The sequence below is a fragment of the Equus asinus genome, chromosome 4 (genome assembly GCF_041296235.1).
Source record: "Equus asinus isolate D_3611 breed Donkey chromosome 4, EquAss-T2T_v2, whole genome shotgun sequence".
In the NCBI taxonomy this organism is placed as follows: domain Eukaryota; kingdom Metazoa; phylum Chordata; class Mammalia; order Perissodactyla; family Equidae; genus Equus; species Equus asinus.
In genome coordinates, this window is record NC_091793.1 from 12445185 (window position 1) to 12464220 (window position 19036).

The 19036-nt window shown below is 63.2% G+C and overlaps 1 protein-coding gene and 1 long non-coding RNA gene across 9 annotated transcripts in view; one reads left to right on the forward strand and one right to left on the reverse strand.

Annotated features, from left to right (window-relative positions):
* Positions 1–2: 2 nt before the first annotated feature.
* LOC123288849 (uncharacterized) lies at positions 3–2116 on the reverse strand. Of its 2 annotated transcripts, none has more exons than XR_011502510.1 (3): positions 1805–2116; positions 390–524; positions 3–262 (listed from the first exon to the last, which is right to left on the reverse strand). It is a non-coding gene; the product is annotated as an uncharacterized lncRNA (long non-coding RNA). The 2 variants fall into 2 exon arrangements; XR_011502511.1 differs by having other exon boundaries at positions 390–478; positions 1805–1944.
* Positions 1177–19036, forward strand: part of PLXNB2 (plexin B2) — a 31070-nt gene continuing 13210 nt past the window's right edge. Inside the window, exons 1-5 of one of the 7 annotated variants that reach the window (XM_044777128.2) lie at positions 1197–1289; positions 12939–12992; positions 13416–13468; positions 17355–18440; positions 18812–18994. In XM_044777128.2, coding sequence (XP_044633063.1) covers positions 17367–18440; positions 18812–18994 — 1257 coding nt within the window. In that variant the 5' untranslated portion in view covers positions 1197–1289; positions 12939–12992; positions 13416–13468; positions 17355–17366. Of the gene's footprint in view, positions 1290–9222; positions 9252–9277; positions 9460–12938; positions 12993–13415; positions 13469–14689; positions 14819–17354; positions 18441–18811; positions 18995–19036 lie in introns of those variants that run through there. The other 6 variants (XM_070506663.1, XM_014864520.3, XM_014864521.3 and 3 more) reach the window with 6 other exon arrangements.

Consider the following 19036-nt stretch of genomic DNA (forward strand, 5'->3'; position numbering starts at 1 on the left):
TTGTCTTGTAACTTCCTTTTTTGATAAAAAGTTGGCATTGCTGTCAGACCCTGACAATTCTAGGGTGCCCTGTGGTGGGGGCTTGGGTGGGCCGTGTTGTGGATGCAGTTCAGGGCTGAAGGGGTGAAGGTCTGGCCTGGCTGGTTGGGGCTGGGAGCTCAGCGAGATGCTGAAAGAACTAATGAGTGACATCCTCCCGTCGATGCCCCAGTGGCTGGGTGTTCTTGAGCATTAGGGGAGGAGACAGGAGGAAGTGGACTGTCTGCAAGAAGAGGACAAGTCTGGGTAGGGGATAGGTCCCCAAAGAGGGCAGGGGTGTCCCAGTGTGGGGGTGCAGGTTAGGGTTTGGGGGATCCCATGACCTCCCTCAGTCCCCAGCTGATACTCACCACACCTTGTCCTATGACTGGAGACTGCGTGAGGGGCAGCAGGAGGGAGCACACACGAAAGCTGGCCCCAGGGAGGGTCCCCACCGCTTCTGAAATTCAGGGGGCCCCAGGGGCGTCAGGACCAGGGCAGATGGGCTGGAGTGGCCAGAAGTGGAGTGAGCTCAAGTCCAAAGCTGGAACCCCCAGGGAGAGGCTGTCTGTCACCACTACCTCCAGTCACCTAGGGACGGCTTCTGGGTCCTGGGTGTGGGTTCCCAGAGGCCCGCTGGGGGTGGGTGAGGGAAAGGAAGGCAGCTGGGGTCCAAGGATGGGTTGTAAGGGGACTCCTGGCAGGCGCCCCCTTTCCCTAGGAGGTTGGGGTGTGAGGCTCCAGGGAAGGGGTCAAGGCCCAGCAGCCTCCACCCCCCGGAAAGGGCAAGGGTGTGGCCAGCCTATTCCCAGTCCCAGAGTTGGGGTGCCGGTGCCCAACCTGCCTCAGAATCAGCCACGAGGGCGGGGTGCCCTCCCCATGTGCCGAGTGGAGAGCCCAGGCCTGGGCCTCCCTGTGGCCCGGGGCGCTCCAAGGGTGGTGCCCAGGCCGAGGGGCGCTCGCTGCCTGGGTAAACCTGGGCCGAAACCGGGCCGAACCTCCCCAGCGAGGCGGTGGACCCACTGTGGCCGTGGGGGGCGCGGGGGCGTGGAGCGCCGGCCCGCCACCCCTCCTCTCCACCTCCTCTCTTCTCCACCTCCCCTCCCCCTCTTCGTCCCCGCCCCCCATCCCCGTCGGGGGCGGGGCCGCTGCTCCCGCGCTCCGGCCCCTCCTCGGCCACACAAAGGCCCGTCTCCATGGCAGCCGCGCGGGCCGGAGCGCAGCGCCGATCGCGGCCTGGGCGCCATCGAGCCTCGGCTTCGGACGTGCAGGTACGGAGGCGGGTTTCGGGGCCCGCGGAGCGGCAGCGCTGGTCGGGAGGCTTCGCCGTCAGCGCCGCTGCGCCCGCCTGGTCCTCTCGGGGCGCGGGGACCTGGGCGGGTGCCGGCCCGCTGAGGGCTGCTCGGGCCTTGGCCGCCGTCCTGTGTCCCTCGATCTGGGCTGGGCCGCTCCCGCCCCGCGCTCTTCCAGGTGGCAGGCGAGTCCTGCGGCGCGGGGGCGCGAGCCTGGCCGGGCCCAGGGTCCCCAGCCCGGCGCTGCGCCCTCTGCCGCCGCCCGCGTCCCTTTGGAGCCTCTCAGACCCCTTCTGGCTCCCGACCGCCCCTCGCCGCCCATGTCCCCCACCTCTCCAGCCACCAAGACCCATGCACTGGACGGAGATAGTCCTCGTCGTGCAAGAGCTCCGGGCCCCCGGGCCCCTACCCACCGGGTCGCGGTTCCGGGGCGGCTGAGCCCGGGCTTTCCCCAGGGGTCTGGATCCGCGGTCAGGCCTTGGCAGCCCGCTCACCTTTGGGACTCCTAGTGAGGAGAGCGTGGGCGAGGAGCACCCTGTGAGTCCTTGGTCTTGCCTGACCGGGCTGGAAGGTGGGTGCAGGTTCCGGGTTTCAGGGGACTAGGGTCTGCTCAGCTCCTGGCAAGTCCTGGGGACGGGAGTCTGCTTCTCCACAGGGCCTGCGCGACAGTTCCTGGTGTGGTTTGTTGGTGTGGTGTTTGGGTGAACACCTTGGGACCCAGGAAGTCTCAGAACTGCGGAGGGGGACAAGGGGTGGGGTACTCAGTGCCTGGGCCCTGCCCCACACCCTCTCGCCTGCACTTGTGCGTACCTCCTCCTGCAGGAAGCCCTCCTGGATGGGCGCTTCCCACCACTCTGCTCAGGCTGCTTGGCAGATTTGAGGGATCCCTGAGCTTAAGAGCCCCAGAGCTTCCTGCTGCGTCATTGGGCTTCTCTTCCCAGCAACTTGGAAAAGGAAGGAAGGGGTCTATCTGTGCCGATGGTGGCCTGTCGCGGGGTCAGGATGGGGGTGAAGCTGGGCCCCAAAGCTAGTGGAATGTCCGGGCCTTAGAGGGCTCTCTGGGCCTGTGATGACCCTGGGGCGCTCCCGCTTTCCTGTCTGATTTCAGCCCTCATGCTCCCTCCCAGCTGGGGCTGGGCCCTGTGGAGAGTGGGGAACATGGCTGCCCAGAGGTGGGGGGCCTCCCCCTGACCGCATGCCCAGATGTTACCTTGGCATGGAAGGGAGATGCTGTCTGAGAGCCTGAGAGTGGACAGGAACCGTCCAGCAGAGAGGGGACTGGGATATCCCTCCTCTGCCCTGAGTGAGAGTCTCTAGGAGGCAGGGTCAGCATCGGCCTGGCTGGCCTGCTGGGTGTTTTTTGTGGTGTGTCAGCCTTTAGGAATTCCCAGAGAAGACTGAGGCCGAGCAGGTGGGCTCGGCAGGTCTGAGCTTCCCACTTCCTCCCCGCGTACCTACTGGGGTCTCATCTCTGTCTGAGGGATGAGGAGAGGCCTGAGGTTGGGCCAGGGGTTCCTTGCCCCAGGAAGGGAGGGAAGTCAGTGAGAAAAACAAGGGTTTGGAATGCGGTCCCCCTCTCGCGCCGGCTGCCTGCCAAGGAGGAATTATTTTGGATTATCCAGCCGTGTCCAGCCACCCGAGGGGGGAGGTGCAGCCATGGGAGAGCGATCCACTTCCGGGGCCGTGGGTTGGGAGCCTCAGGAGGCAGGGAAGGGCAAGTCTGGGCAGCTCCACCACCTCCCTCGGCTGCTCAGACCGGTTGGGGGTGGGGTGGGAGGGGATGCGTCACCCTTGGGTTGGAGAATGCTTGAGGTCACAGCCAGCAGAGTGAGCCTGGAGTGGGCCAGGGCCCTTCTCGGGGAGGCACAGGGCAGGAGGAAACCTGGACCCTGTCCTCGGGGCCCAGGGGGCTGGCCCAGCTAGGGGGCCCCTTTCGCCCCTAGAGGCCTTAGCACCATGGCCTCAAGGCCCTCTGGGACCGCCCTCCAGAGCCAGGTTCGAGGACACACCTTTGGCAGGTTACTCACCCTCGGTGCTTCCCAGGGTGCTGGGGAGCAGGTAGGGGCGTGACTTAGTCTGCTTAGGGTGGGGCACTGAGACCTGAACCTCAGGCCACCCTCCTGCCCCCCAGACCTGAGATGCAGCCCTGCAAGGAGCCATGTGGGACGCTGCCTCTGCCCTTTGGGCTTCCCTGGGTCCATGCCTGTGTGTGCCCAAGGCCATGTACCCAGCAGCCCCTGGAGGGACCACACTGGAAGGCAGTGCCGGCAGGTGGGGCAGAGCAGGATGCCCGGGGGCCTGGCACCAGCTCAGGCGAGTGGAGCAGAAGAGATTGAATTGGAAGGCACTGGGGTGGGCTGGCAGCCTGGGGAGGGGTCCATATGGCATATGCCCTCTTCCCCAGGAGAGGTCTGTTGCAGTTGAGCCATCCCGGGACCTGGGCCATTCTGGGAACATCACAGTGTCCTTCCCGTTGCCTGCCTCATACCCACATCTTGGGGACCAGAGCTGATGGTCACCCCGACGTGGGCGGGGGGGTGCAGTGTTGGGGAAAGGCTGTGGGTTCCAGCGCCCTCCCATGCAGTCCGTTCTCTGATCTGGGCAGGGCCACACTGAGGTACCAGGCCCTCTGCCACTGGGGCTGTCTTCCTGTGAGCAGGAAGTCCTTCCTGATGTCATACCTCAGTCCTTGCTTCAGCAACAGGCACCCAGCCTCTTGTCTTGGCCTCCTAGCTGGGGGGAATAAGCTTTTCTTCCCTGTTGAGGAGCCTCCTGTGCCTAGAGCCTGCCTTGGTTGCAGGTGGAGCTGGGGGCCAGGGGAGGGGGGAGAAGGAGGTAAGCCGATCAGACCTGCCAGGACTCAAACCCAGGCCTGGTCGGTTTCAGGCGAGCTGCAGTGGTTCCCCAGCCTCAACCTCCCTGTGTGAGGTAGGTGTAGTCACTAGTTGGGGCGAGGAGCAGATCCCTCTCCCAGAGGCTAAATGCTGTCTGTGCTTGGGGTGGGGCCTCCTAACTAATTGTCTTTGGTCTCAGATTACAGGCTGAGATGGGTGGATCCGGTGGCTTGTAATTGACTGGTGGAGTGGGGGCACTGGGGTGCAGGGGCCGGAGGGGGAAGTCGCACTGCTTCCCTTTTCTCTCTAGGCCACATGTCCCGCCAGGTTCTTTCCGTCTGTGGTTTCATATTCCCTGGCAAGCTTCTGCTTCTCTCTGCCCCCAGACCCCGCTGCTGACCAGGCAAGAACCCCGCCTTGCCCTGGGGTTCCGCAGCTGCAGGAGTGTTTAAAGGACCAGGCTGGGCCTCTGCCTGTCCTGCCCCATCGCCCGCCCATGGCTGTTGGTTACTCTGCTCTGTGGAATTCACAAACCTGTGACAGTGACTAGACCCAGACTCCCAGTGGAGCCCCGGATGGCTAGGGATGGCATCCAGGCTGTTCATGAGGACGCCTGCAGGTCTAGCCCACCCCTGGTGGGACCCCAGGGCGATGTCTGTGTCACGGGGAGGAGCCCAGGGCTGGCCCAGACCCAGAGCTGGGGTTCCGTGTCCCCTCCTGTGGCTCAGTGCTGCCGTCACACACAGACACTGGCCAACCCACGTTGCCTCCCACTGTGGCTGGTGGGCCTCCGCCCCGTGGGCTGGCAGCTGGTATCCCAGTGCACTGGTCGGGGGAGGGGCTGGCCCTGGTCTGGGATCAGGGTCGTCAGGGGACAGGGCCCGGCTCAGTGCCCAGACCCTCCTCCTCAGCCCCTGAGATCGAGAGACTTCTGACACCTGGCAGCTTGCCATCCTGGTGCCGGGTGAGTCCTGGCTTTGGGAGCTGTCTGGAGGGAGAGGGAGTCCTTTTGGGTGCAGCCTGGGTTTTGACCCAGGCTCTGCCGTCAGTCTTGCCCTGGACACATCACTTCCAGGTGTGGAGACCGGACCCCTGGGGTGGTACCCCCTGGTCCCTCGGACACTGTTGGCTAGCACTTCCCACATGGTGGAGAGGCAAACAGGCGAGCTCAGATGTCTGTGCCCAACGCTGCCCCTGCTGGGCCCTCTCCTCAAGGAGAGCAAGAAAGAGGAAAAAGGTTTGATGTCAGCCTTTCAGAAGGCCACCTGTGTCAACACAGTGGCTGGGCAGGGTCGTCTGCTCCCCAGGCTGGGATGGTTCCGGCCGGCTGGCCCTGTGTGGGCCCCGTGCTCTCTCCCAGATGCCCTCTGCTCTGGTCTGGGGCCCCTGGGCCAGCATGCCACCTGTGCAGGGCATGGGCTGTAGGTTGAATGGGGGCCTTGCTGGGGGGCACCACTGGCTCCCCTCCAGGCACCCTGGCCGGCCCCAAGCTGGCTGCTCAGGCTGAGGCCGTTCCAGGGGTCTTCAGAGGCCTCAGCAGGGCGTGCTGAGGGCAGCGTAGGGGATGGCGGGAAAAAGTGATTGGCTTGGTGCCCATGTGGGTCCAGTGCTGGCTGGGGAGAGGTGCTGGACAGGGGTCTGGGAACAGCCCTCATAGGCCAGGGAGCGTAGCTCTGTCTTGGGGTGCAAGGGAGCCTGTGGCATGTGGTTCAGAGGCTGTGGGGCAGCAGCCTGGCAGGATGGGGGTGACCTGGGTGGTGTGGGGCCCAGCTATGGGGAGGGCAGGGGTCTCTGGGCCACACACGTATTTTGGCCCCCCGCCAGGGTGTTATTGGAGCTAGGGGCCTGCTTCGGAGGAGCTGCAGGGCCCAGCACACTGCTGAGGTGAGGCTGGTGCCCCTGCAGGGAAGGTAGCAGCTGCCCTGGGAGGGGAAAGAGGGACCCTGGCTTGGGCCGCCCCTCTCCATGCAGTAAGTGGGAGAAGTGGGTGAGTGAGGGCAGCCGGTGGCGGCGGGGGAGAGGGGGTGTACTCCAGCGGGGCCCACCTGCTCCCTGTCAGCCTTGGAGATGCTCCCCAGCCTGGCCAGGGGCCTTGAGGGGCTTGGCCTCCCCTCCCCCATCTTGGAATCAGGCCTGATTTGGGGGCCACCCTGAAGGGACCTCAGGACCCATGAAAGGATGTCAGAATGGTGGATGGGAGGCCAAGGAGGATGAAGAGAGGGAGACCCAGGGAGGCCTGTCCGCCAGGCCCAGCAGTGCTTCCTGGAGGTGGCCCCGGGCCCAGCCCCTGTGTGTGGCAGCTCCTTGCTGAACTGAGTGAGCAACTGAGGGGGGAGGAGTTTGGTCTGGCCCCAGGGAGCTGGGGGCTCCTTCCTGGGTGCCTTGCAGGAAGGCTGGGCACCCACCTCCTCCCATGCAATCCCGGCCACCTTGTTGCCCCCCGACACAGGCATTGAGTCTCACTCACCACCCTGAGCTGGGGCATTTCCTCACTGGGAGCTCCTGTCCCTCTGCCTTCCCAAAGCCCTAGCCCAAGTGTTTGTTCCTGTGGGGCCCTGCCTACTGTCCCACCTTAACCTGGCCTCTAGACCTTGTCCAGTGCCCCAAGCACCATGCACCCCGCCAGGCCCCTAACCCCTCCTGGACAGAAGACCTCCACTGCAGCCTGGAGCAGTTCCCTGCAATGCTCTCTGTGTTGTCCCCTCTGTGAAGATGGCCCTGACCCCACTTTTCCCGTACTTGGTCCCTCCCTCGAGGCCAACTCCAGGCCTGCCCAGCTCTGCCAAGCCTCTCAGCCCCTCTGGGCAGCCTGGGCTGACCCAGTGCTGGGGGTGGCCGAGACCCCTCCCACCCACAGCCCCTTATGGCCCAAGTACCTGGGTCTGGGGTACCTTCCGTGGGCTCTTTGTCCTGGGGACACTGGGGCAGGACCCCTGTTGGCAGGGTCCCCCCTTGGCATCACAGACATGTGTGCCAGCACATGTGTGGTCATGTGTGTGTGAGTGGTTGGCTTGCATGCTGGCTTGGCACAATGCCCCAAGCTAATCGTGGGATTCGGCTGTGAGGGAGGAGGCGGGGCTCTGGTGACCGCTGAGGCGCTGACAGACTGATGGGGAGATTACAGGCCTTGCTTGCTCCTCACTCACACTGGCCCTCATCCGTCCGCCCCCCACGCCCAACCCCGCCTCCTGCACAAGGCCCAGGAGGGGGCTCTGGTGGGGGGATGGTCCTGGTCCAGCTGCAGCCGCAATGAGCCTCGGGCTGCCCTGGCCAGCAACATCCAGCTGGCTGTGGGAGGTGAGCCTGCAAAAGGGGAGATGAGTGGGGGCAGCTCAGAGATGGGGTGGGCAGGCTGGGGGAGACAGACATCAAAATCAGTGCTCACGCCTGTTATTGAGCTCCAAATGCACACAGCACTGCCCCTAGCCTCTCCCAGCTTGGATGGGGGTTGGGGGCTCGGTACTCACATAGGAGGCCCTTCTGTGGCTGGGCAGCTGCCTGAACTGCTCTTCCTGCCCGTGGTGGCCAGAGGCCTCATCTGTGCTCCAGACCCCCTGCAGTGCCCACCCCTGCCCAAATCTGGCCCCTCCCAATCTCTGGGCACCTCCTACTCTCCCTGTCAGTCTGACCACAGGTTATCCACTGGTGAGGTTATCTCTGGAGAATGCTCACACTTTCCTAAGTGGCAGTCCCATCCTTTTCATCTGTTCATCGTGTTGACTGAGGCTGCTTGTGTCCTGGAGCCAGCAGAGCTGCTGGGAACCTCTGGGAGCCTCCAGGGGCTCCTGGACACTGAGGGTGGAGGCTCAGCCCCGTGTCCCCAGCACACAGCACCTTTGGTGGCACACAGGGCACTCTCGGGGGCTTTGGGCTGAGCAGATGGGTCCATGTGGAGGTTGCCCACAAGCATGGGCAGGTCGGTGGAGAGTGTGAAGTGGCGAATGTTCTGATTTGGAGCACTGCGGTGCAGAGGAGGGACATGGGGTGAGGCTGGGGTGGGGAGACCAGGAGGGGGCCCAAGCCACGTCCAGGTGGGACACCGTGGGTCGGTTAGGAGAGAGGTGGATGCTGCAGCATGGTGGATGGGTGGGTGGGGCATCAGAGCCTATTGAATCCCACCTTCTTCCTGAAGGTCCCAGAGGAGTCCTGGGAGGAGCTGTGTTCTTGAATAACAGAATAATTTACTGAAACTGTTCTCAAGTCTTTCTAAGCCATCTCACCATAGCGTTAGGCAGGAATGGGGACAGGAGAGTGGCCTGATTACTGGCAGTGTGGGGGACCCCAGTCTAGGTGGGCACCCACAATGTACAGAGGCTGCACTTGGCCTAGAGGGAGGGAGCAGGCGGTGGTGTACACCCTCGGGCTTTGGCCAGCTCAGCTCCTGAGACCCCTGAGGGGAAGGGCTAGATGTTAGATGCAGAGACCCTGGTGAGGTGGCCTCAGGCCTCAGACAGAGGGGCTGAGAGGCACGTGGGTGCACTCAGGAAGGAGCCCACAGCTGGGGGCTGTGGCTGACAGGCAGTGAGGAGGGGGAGGGGATCAGGGGAGCAGGACCCGAGCCTCCTAAGACAAGTGGTCAGGAAGGCCCTGGGCTTTCTCTGGGCATACCCCCTTGGCCGTGGGTCTTGGGCCTGTGACCTCACTGCCACCAGCCAGGAGTGACTTTTCACGTTGTGACCCAGAGCCCAGACTGCAAGGGGAGGCTGACCAGTCGCGCCAAGCCTGGCCTGGGGTTGCGCAGTCTGGCCCACAGTCTGGGCTGGTAGAGGGAGGAGCAGGGCCCCAGGAGCCAGGGCTGGTGAGGAGGGGGTGGTGACACCCTGTACCTGGGAGGGGTCCTGGGGGAGGCTCTCCTGGCCCTGACGCATGGCTCAGGCTACCACGTCAGTTGTCCCTAGAGCCCGCCCTGCCCCACCCCACCCCTGCTCCTAAGTGGCACGCGAGCTGGTTGGGGGTCGTGCAGGCGGCTGCTGGGGCCACGGTCGCGCTTTATTGGCGGCAGCGGAGTCGGGGGCCGAGCCCTGGGACTGACCCTGGAGCCGGGGGCGGAGCTGCCTGCCGCGCCCCTTCCGTAAAGGCGGGCTGCGCTCGGCCGTGTCGACACCAGGTGAGCGTTCCGTAGGGACGGCTCCCGCCCACGTGACCTCCGCCACCGCCGCCCTTGTTCCTCGGGGTCAGCCTCCTGCCCCGGCGCGTCGCGGGTTTCCCGGGGGAGACTCCCCTGCAAGTGCGTCCTGGGGCGCGGGGCCTACAGGCGGGGCGCGGCGGCGGCGCCCGGGCTCCCGGAGGAGCTGTCGCGGCCCCGGCGTCCCCAGGTAACCGTCCTGCGCTCCGGGGAGTCGGGCGGCGCCGCCGCGGGGGGGCCCTGCACCTGCGCCCGCGGGGAGGCGCGAGGCCGGGGCGGTCCCGCTGGACTCTGACCCGTCACCCGGCGGGCGGGGCGGGCGCGGGGGCGCCGCTCTCTGGCAGATCCCGCTTCGCGCCCCTCCCTCGTGCTTGTTTTGGAAACAGCAGAGGCTCGCATTTGTGGCGTCTCTGCCGGTTTTGTTTCCTCTGATTTGTTTAGCTCTCCCGGCTAATTGCAGATTTGCATTTTCGTCCGAGCGAGTGGGAGCGAGCGCAGAGGCCCGATCGGCGAGGCCCGATCCCCGACTGCCAGCTGCCCGCGAGGGAGGGGCGGCTCCTTGGCTTCTCTAGGGGCGCCGCCCCCGAGGGGGGACTCGGATGCTCTTTGGCCTGTCCTGGAGTGCGGGGGGGGGGGGGGGGGGCGCGACCCCGCCCTCTTTATCGGGGGTTGGCTACCCCGCCCGCCCCCTACCGCTTTGAGGGTCCATAGTGCCCTCCACATAGTGCTAGGACCCCGCCCCCCCATCTGGACTTGTCCCCACCTGGGCCTGAGCCTTTGCCTGAGTCGTCCCTTTCTCCGTGCCTGCCCGTGCCTGTGTCCCCATCCTGTCCCTGGTCGCTTCTTCTGTCCCCCTTGTCTTGTGCCAGTCCCATCTTGGTCCCCTTCCTGAGCCCACAGGCTGGCTGGCCTGGCCGAGGGCGCCCCCCAGCCGGCCCCTCCTCCACTGGGCTTGGCTGCTCCATATCATTTTGATACTTGTGTTAAGAAATTACTCAATCTGTGTTTGCTTGAAAACAGTGACAGACATGGAAAGAACCCCCAACCCTAGCCCACACCCCAGAACCCTCCCCCAGGTGGGATGGAGGCCTGGGGAGGAGGAATGGATAGCCCTCAGCCTGCGGCCTGATCTGGAGTGAGGCTCTGCCCTCCTCTCTAGGCGCCTCCTGTGTACCTTTTCCTGGTGGCTCCTGGCCAGAGGAAGGTGGAACCTGAGGAGGGAAGCCAAAGGGGACCCAACTGACAAGGGGTTCCTACTGCTCCCCACTTAGTCTGGGGTGTGGAGGAGGGGCCTGGAGTCCTGGGGAGCCGCCTGTCCCCATCAGCACTGTGGCTGGGAGGGAGACACCACTGTGTGTGTGAAGCTTGGGGACCAGCTTCAGGGAGCGTGTGTGCTTTTGACTCCCTCGCAATGTGTCGCCCCCTTCCTGGGCCACTGGACTCAGACCTAAGGTGCCCGCCCGGCCAGATCCTGTGTTCAGACCTTGCCTGTCTGTGAAGACCATAGAGGATGAGTGGCAGCCTGTAGTGCTGGGTTAGGATGGATGTGTCAGGGCTCTGAGGGATGGGTAGGAGTTTTCCAGGGGGAACAGCAAAAGTAGAGACATGGTGATGTCATGATGGTAGGAGGAATACCTCCTCCACTGCAGTCGAAAGGATTTCCACATGCTGACAGGCACATACCATGGCAGCCCCTGAGGCCAGTGCTGTTATTACCCCTGTGTTACACATGGGGAAACTGAGGCACAGAGGAGCTTTGTAGATAACCCACATAACCCAGGTAGAAAGCGACAGGGTTGGGGCTTGAACCCAATAGTTTGGCTCCAGAGTTCTGCCCTTGAGAGCCCTCCGTGCAGCAGCACAGGGTGTGTGTTGTGGGCTGGTGCATCAGCCATGGCTTCAGGGCCCTGTGGGCACTCAGGTGGGTAGTCTTCTGAGGGTAGTGGGAATAACTTTCCTAAGAGCAGGAGATAAAGCCTGGCTGTTGGGGGTGGGAAGGGCAAGGTGGGAGAAGCTGGGGGCCAGGACTGGGTGGTTGAGAGAGGAAGCACCCTTGGGTTAGGAAAGGCCGCAGGACATGGTGGCTGGGGAGGGGGGTGCTGTCCAGGTTTCATCTTGCAGGAAGCATTGGCTGAAGGAGCCCAATGTTGGGAGGACAAATCCATGGGCTGCCTCTGGGAGCGTTTGAGAGATGAGCCCAGCCTGGTCAGTGGATCACTCAGGGCATGTCCCTGGGGCTGGGGGCGGGGGGGGCTGTGGCCATGGGGGCTGAGTGGACGGGCATGTGTGGGCTCGTAAAGGAAGTGTCTTTTGGAAGAGGCTGGCCTCCCTTGGCCTTGCCTGCAGCAGACACACATGCACACACACCCCCCTTGCCTAGACCCCTGGAGGGCTGGGGCTAGGGGCTGGGGGTGTGCCACAGGGAGAAGCTCACGGGTTGCAGGAGGCTGAGGGAGTGGGCACGGGCACGGGTGGCCAGCATGATGTCCCTCCAAGCTGGCAGATCTGCAGGCCCTGTGCCATCCGTGTGCTGTGGGCTCGGCACCTGGGTTTGCCTGTGGAGTGGGCATTGCTCCTTTCACAAAGGCCGTGTTGAGCACCTAGGGCAAATGGACACCCCTTGCTCCTCAGTACCCTGAGCCCCGAGCCCCGTGTCCAGGTTAACCCTTCCCTGCTCAGCCACGGCTGAGGACACCAGCGGACTTTCCTGCCACAGGGAAGTGCTGCCTGTATGCACAAGTGTAGGGCCTACCTCCCCGCCTGCCTCACCCTGCCCGCCTCCCTGGGACCCACTCTGGGTCCTACTCTCCAGGGACCTGGGCGACTGGTGACCGTGTGTGGAGGGAGTGTACTGTGCAGGGCATGTGGAGCACCCTGTGGGATGGGGGGGCAGGGCCTGCTCCTGGTAGAGGAGGTGCTGGAGGCACGAGGCTGGGGGAGGCAGCCAGGCTGGGAGTCCATAGGCCGTGGCTGTGGCTGTGGCCAGAGCAGGGTTCAGTGGCTGAACTTTGGATGTGGGGAGGGCTTGGATAGGCCAGGAGAGATGGTTGGAGGGGGTCACTCAGGGCATGGAAGGCCATGTCCTGAGGCAGAGTGGAGCTGGAGGGAGGGGCTGGGGGAGACAGTTTTTATTGTTACGTATACCTCTTTTTGTTTAGTCAAGTAATGCTGAATACCTTCTTATAAAAAATTTTCAAAAAATCGGGAAATGAAGTTACTTTGTTATCCCAGCCCCCTCCTCCCTGCCCCCTAGGCTTCACCACTATTTTCAATTTGGATGAAGCCTTCTAGAACTTCTCAACAGTTGAACTCCTGTGTGTCCACATGGATGCCCATGGAGATCCCTGGAATCCTGTGCCACAGCCGTGCCCGACAGGTCTTGGCTCCGGTGGGGTGGGCACGGACCACCGACCTGCACTGGCCTGGTGGTTTTCAGGGTCTTCCTGTCCGATGCTAGGTGGTTGCCAAATGTTTACTCTAGTAAACCTGGCTGAGAAGTATCCTTGGGTAGGTCTTCCCTGGAGGCACCAGGGATGTTTATCCAGAATGGGAAGACACAATAGCAGCATGGCTGAGTGCTACAGTGTAGCAGGCTCCTGGAGGCTGGCCATGAAAGTTTAATCCTTACAAATCCTTGGGGAGCTCACTATGACTGTCTCCATTTCACAGATGGGGAAATGAGGCACAGAGAAGTTAAGTAACTTGCCCAAGGTCACACTGCTAGTAAGTAGAATTACGGAGTCATGGGTATGCATCTCTTTCAGAAAAGAATTTTTGTTTCAATCAAAGTAATGTATGTACCTAGTTTAAAAAGGCAGATAGCACCAATAGACTTATGATGAAAAGAAGCTGTTGCCTTTTTGAGCAGAGGAGAGAGGAGTGTGTCAGGCTTGTATTCTGGAAAGACCAAGTGGATGTGTATGCAGTGTGGTGCTGGGTGAGGGGCTTGAAGGCTGGCGTCTGAGGGAGAGGCTATGTTGGGTGCAGGTAGGGGAGGCAGAAGAGGTTGGGGGTCTTCTGCTCCAGGATGGCAGAGGCCGGATGGGGTCCCATGGGCTGCTGCCCACTCCCCAGACATGAGCAGAGGAGACAGGTGGGGGCAGGCCAGGCTCATGGTGAGACCACTATCTCTCCTTTGCTTCCTAGAGAATCTCAATGCAGGCCTGGAGAGGAGACTGAGCTGGAGTACTGGAGCTTTGGTGAGTGGGGGCTGGGCCCTGTGTGGGGAAGGCAGCGGGGGGCTACAGCCACGTGGACAGTGAGGCTGGAGGTGCCCTTCCAGTTATGGTGTGTGGTGTTCTCGAGGCTCTGGTCCAGCCGGGCCCAGTGTGCGCATGTCTGCCCAAACCCAGGCACCCTGCCCATGGGGCCTGCTGCCAAGCCCCCCAGTTCTCTGAGGTCAGGTTTGCTTGGGAGGGGTGGCTCTGCAGTGAGACTGGGCGGTGTTTGGGTGCTAGAGCGCTGGGTCCTGGAACATTAGGGCTGGGAATTTGGGCTTGGGGGGAGGCGGTGCCTGTCCAGACACTTTCCGGGCCAGCAGTGGGCCGGAGTTTGTGCGACTTCTTGGAAGTGCACCTCCGGACTTGAGCCAGGAAGAAGGCTGTCTGATGCCCCTGAGGAAATCCCCGCTGGCCCGGTGAGCAGGGGTCCTGGGCTGCCTTCAAAACAGGAAGCGCCCATTCCAGGAACACCAGCGGCAGGAAGCTTTGCTGGCTCTGCCCGGCGCCTCCCACACTGCCGGCCTGTGCTCTGCCTGGTCAGGTGGGTCACCCTTCACTCCTGGACCTGCCAGCCATGTCACCTGAGGCTTTGTTTGTCCAGGATGTGGAGGGGAGCTGCTGCCTGTGGGGTGGGACCCCGTCCCGCCTGCCCCCCGGATGGCCCGGGCTCAGCACAGGGCCCTAGAGCACTGGGATCTGAACCTCACTTTGCCTACCCCCACCCCCCCTGCCGGGGGGCCCTGGGGCAGGGAGCCCGGGCAGCAGCACAGTGGCCGTGACCGCACACATGGTTTTCATTGAGCACTTATGGTCTGCCAGCCGTGGGGCCCCTGGGGCGAGGAGGGGACTCAGTCAAGTGATACGAAGCAGAGGAAGACTAGAGCATTCTTTTTATGCACTGTGACTCCTACCACCCTCGTGGGTCCCAGTCCGTCCCGGTCCAGGTCCTGACAAGGCTGTGAGGTAGCAGGGCTGTGGGAGAGCCAGGGTCAGAGCAGAGCTTTTTCAGAAGGGGGAGGTGCCTGAGAGTTCCCCCACTAGGCCAGCTCTGGGTTCAAGTCCTGGCTGTGTGCTTGCCAACCAACTGGCAGAGGGGCCTCAGCTCTGGTCCATCTGGGACAAATGAGAGCGCTCCCAGGGGTACCCTGGGCTGGAGAGGCTCAGGTTCCGCCCCGCCCCCGGCCCCGCCCCCGCCCGCCTGTGCTCCCTCCCTGGGCTCAGGGAACATTCCATTCATTCCCCTCTCGCCACGGCCTGGCCAGGCCGGAGCCAAAAGCTGAAGCCACAGCCTAGCAGAGCCTGGGTCGCAGCGGTGACGCGGGGAGTCTGGTGAGCAGGGCCCGGCTAGGAGGGCCAGCCTGGGCACAAGGCTGAGGCGCTGGGACGCCCACCCCCACTCCCGTCCTGCTGGCGCCGCCGAGTGGACTTTGGGCCCAGGCGAGCGAGAGCAAGGGAGCAGGGCTGGGGGAAGGGTACTGGGTGCAGAGGGGCGGGTCCTCCAGCTCAGGCCCTTTCCTGCCCCACAGCTGGTGGGTGTCTGAGCGTCCAGGGCCTGTTCTGGTGCTCTGGGTCTGTGCAGCCTTGGAGTCACGGGCATCTCAGCTGCTCATCTGGGGAATTCCCAGACTGCGTCCTCCTCTCCCCTAGATGGGCAGCTGAGCCCAGAGAGGAGTCTGCCATGGTGGGGATCCCCTCCTCCCGGCTTTGCCCACCCTGCCTGTGGTCCTGAGGGGCTTATGCAGTCTTCCTGTCTTCTCCCCAGCCTGCTCACCCTCGTCTTGGAGAGGCCTGGGGTCACCTGGCTCCTTCTCCTACAGCCCTCCCTTGGGCCCCCACACATCCCCCTGGTACTGCCCAGCCTCCTGTGCCAGGCAGGCAGCGACTTCTTCCCAGGTCCCTGCTGTCCCCTCCAGCTAGCCTGTGAGTGGCTCCTCTCCCAGTGGCTGGTGAGGAGGGCACATGGGCATGTGGGGTCCCCAGGGACCAGGCAAGAACTGAGCACTGCAGTGCAGGGTGGGGGTCTATGCAGAGGCAGGAGCTGCCCGCCAAGGGGCCTGTTGCAGACCATAGCCTGCAGAGATTCTGGGGTGGGGAGGGCTTTGTGAATCAGTTGCTTATTGGTTACACTTCCTCAAGGGGTTTGAGGAAGGTTGTGGAGAAGAGGGATGCAGGGGGGACGGGGAACAGCCATGGCCTGGCCAGGGGCTTCCTAGTGGCCCAAGTAAAGAAGGAAGCCGGTTTGATATGAGAATTACAGGGTCCATGAGAAAAAACCAACCCATTCGAGTAAACACAGCTTTGTCCAAAGCCAGGACCCCAAAGAAATTTCTCCTCTGGCCACGAATAGAGCAGACAGCTTCCTGCCTGCCTGGAGGAGATGGAGCAAGGCAGGCGAGGTGTCCACGGTGGGGTATGAAAGTAATTGCTTCTCCAGGAAGTGAGAGCCATTCAGGGAGGTGATGTTTGAGGTGACCCCAAAGGCTGTTCCAGCCCCTCTGGCCATTCAGGGAGTATAGGAGGCCAGGGCCTGGGTCCTTTGTGACCCTCTGCCATCGGGCTCTGGCCCCACTCAGACACATGGCATGGGCAGGGCTGTCCTGGATGTCCTGCCAGGCACAGTGCCCTCGGGGAGGACTGCGGGGCTCCAGGGTGAGTGCTCCTGCACACATCAGGGGAGGGCAGCTGAGGGGGTGTCAGAGGAGACTGATCGGGGGTTCTGATCAGGACAGAGTGGGGTCCTGAGGGTGAGGGGTTGCAGGACTGCCCCAAGGTGAGAGAATTCTGGAGGCAGAATGTCAGGGACAGATTCCAACGTCTCTAAGTTGGGGAGGAGGAACTACGTATGTTCTGGGTCCACTTGTGGAGCCTTGAGTCCCTCCTCCAATCTGGGGATCCTTAGCCCACCCTTGGCCTTAGCAGCTCATCCCTCATCTCTTTGAACACACGCACGGGCCTGTGCACATGCAGGGACCTGTGTGCAGATGGACCCCTGCACACCGACGCAGCCCACCACAGACTCCGGGGTCTCCCCCCTCAGAGGCTTCTCCTGGGCTCCTGCCTCCTCTGCACCTACATCTGAGGCTCAGCTGGCAGGGCACAGGTGGATTACTGCTGCCTCCTCTGCTAGTTCCCCAGGGGATCAGCGAGGCTTGGGGGAGGTGGATGGGAGGTGGGGCCAGGCTACAGTTTGAGCGGCGCTGGTGGGTAGATATAAATAGTGCGTGCCCTCACTGACCCCCACGGTTGGCCCTGGCTCCTTTCCAGCTGCAGCTTTGGGTTCTGTCGTGTTTCCTGTCAGAGCGCACCTTGTGCTGACAGTCAGATGAAGAACAGGTGTGGAGTCCACCTGTTTGCATGTCCACGGCCTGTTGGTCAGCCTGGCCTGTGTGCTGGTGCTTGTGGTCTGGGGACAGTGCCCCCCCCGCCCCACAATCACCTGGAGCTCATGGGGTCATGGGGCACATGTGTGAGTGCCTGGAAGACTTCCTGGAGGAGGCACTCTTGCCTTGGCGGGAGGCCTGCAGGTGCTTTGAGACCCTAGAGGTGGAGGCTGGGGTGCAGACCTGGGGACAGCCACACCTGTGCCTGCAGCATGCACTGGTGATGCCTGTCCCTGGTCGTAGCTCAGGCTACAGGTTAAACTTCTTGAGAGAGTCTGGGAAATGGTCTTGGAGATGAGAGTGCATGTGTCTGGCCAGACGTGAGGGAAGGGACCAGGCTCTCTTGGGGCACGCTGTGCATGCTGTGTTCTGGTCATTCACACAGGGTCTGGAATGGGAGGTCTGGAGAGGCCCTGGAAGGGGGCTTCCTGCGTATGGAAGGTCCTCTAGGCTGGGGCTGCCCTGACCCCTCTCTCCTCCTGCAGGGCACAGGGGCGATGGCACTGCCGCTCTGGGCCCTGGCCCTCCTGGGCCTGGTGGGCACAAGCGCGGGCTTGCGGCCCCGCAAGCTGGAGTTCTTCCGCAGCGAGACAGAGCTAAACCACCTGGTGGTGGATGAGTCATCAGGAGTGGTGTACCTGGGGGCGGTGAACGCGCTCTACCAGCTGAGTGCTGAGCTGCAGCTGGAGCAGCAGGTGGCCACAGGCCCGGCCCTGGACAACAAGAAGTGTACACCGCCCATCGAGGCCAGCCAGTGCCACGAGGCCATGCTGACCGACAACGTCAATCAGCTCCTGTTGCTCGACCCACCCAGGAAGCGCCTCGTTGAGTGCGGCAGCCTCTTCAAGGGCATCTGTGCCCTGCGCGCCCTGAGCAACATCTCCACATGCCTCTTCTACGAGGATGGCAGTGGCGAGAAGTCCTTTGTGGCCAGCAATGATGAGAGCGTGGCCACAGTGGGGCTGGTGAGCGCCACAGGCCCTGGCGGTGAGCGTGTGCTGTTCGTGGGCAAAGGCAACGGGCCTCACGACAACGGCATCATCGTGAGCACCCGCCTCCTGGACCGGGCTGAGGGCAGGGAGGCCTTCGAGGCCTACACAGACCATGCCACCTATAAGGCCGGCTACCTGTCCACCAACACGCAGCAGTTCGTGGCTGCCTTTGAGGACGGCCTGTACGTCTTCTTCGTCTTCAACCAGCAAGACAAGCACCCGCCGCGGAACCGCACGCTGCTGGCGCGCATGTGCAAGCAGGACCCCTTCTACTACTCCTACCTGGAGATGGACCTGCAGTGCCTCGACCCCAGCGACGTCCAGGCCCCTGCCTTCGGCACCTGCCTGGCAGCCTCTGTGGCCGTGCCGGGTGCCGGCAGGGTGCTCTACACTGTCTTCAGTAAGGATGGCCGGGGCGGTGGGGGGCCCCGTGCAGGCCTCTGCCTGTTCCCACTGGATGAGGTCCATGCCAAGATGGAGGCCAACCGCAATGCCTGCTACACGGGCACGCGGGATGCGGGTCGCGATACCTTCTACAAGCCCTTCCACGGCGACATCCAGTGTGGTGGCCACGGGCAGGTACGTGCCTCAGCACGCTCTCCCACGGGCTCGGGCCACACCCATCTGTGGTTGTGCGTGTCGCTGCCCCCTGCGGGTGTGTCCGTGCTTGTGAGGGCTCGCGAGAGGGTGCGTGTGTGTGGTGTCGCTGCAGCCGGGTCCGTGTGAGCACTGGCATGCCAGGCCGCTTTTCCCAGGTGTCGGTTCATTTGCTCACTCAGTGCCAGGTTGTACTGGGCATCGGGGTGCAGCAGTGAGCACGTGGGTGGGGTCCCTGCCTACGTGGCTCTTGTTATTGGAGACATGTGTGGCGGCCAAAATACTGGGAGCTCCAGTGGGGAGAGGCCTCTGGGGCAGGGGTCTGTGCCTGCTGTTGACACCATGGCCCGCAGGGCGCCAGCGAGAGCTTCCCCTGTGGCTCGGAGCACCTGCCTTACCCGCTGGGCAGCCGAGACGGACTCACAGCCATGGCCGTGCTGCAGCGTGGTGGCCTGAACCTGACGGCTGTGACGGTGACCGCAGAAAACGGCCACACCGTTGCCTTCCTGGGCACCTCAGATGGCCGGGTCCTCAAGGTGAGGCCCAGGGATGGGGCAGGGCAGTTCCTGGAGGGGTGG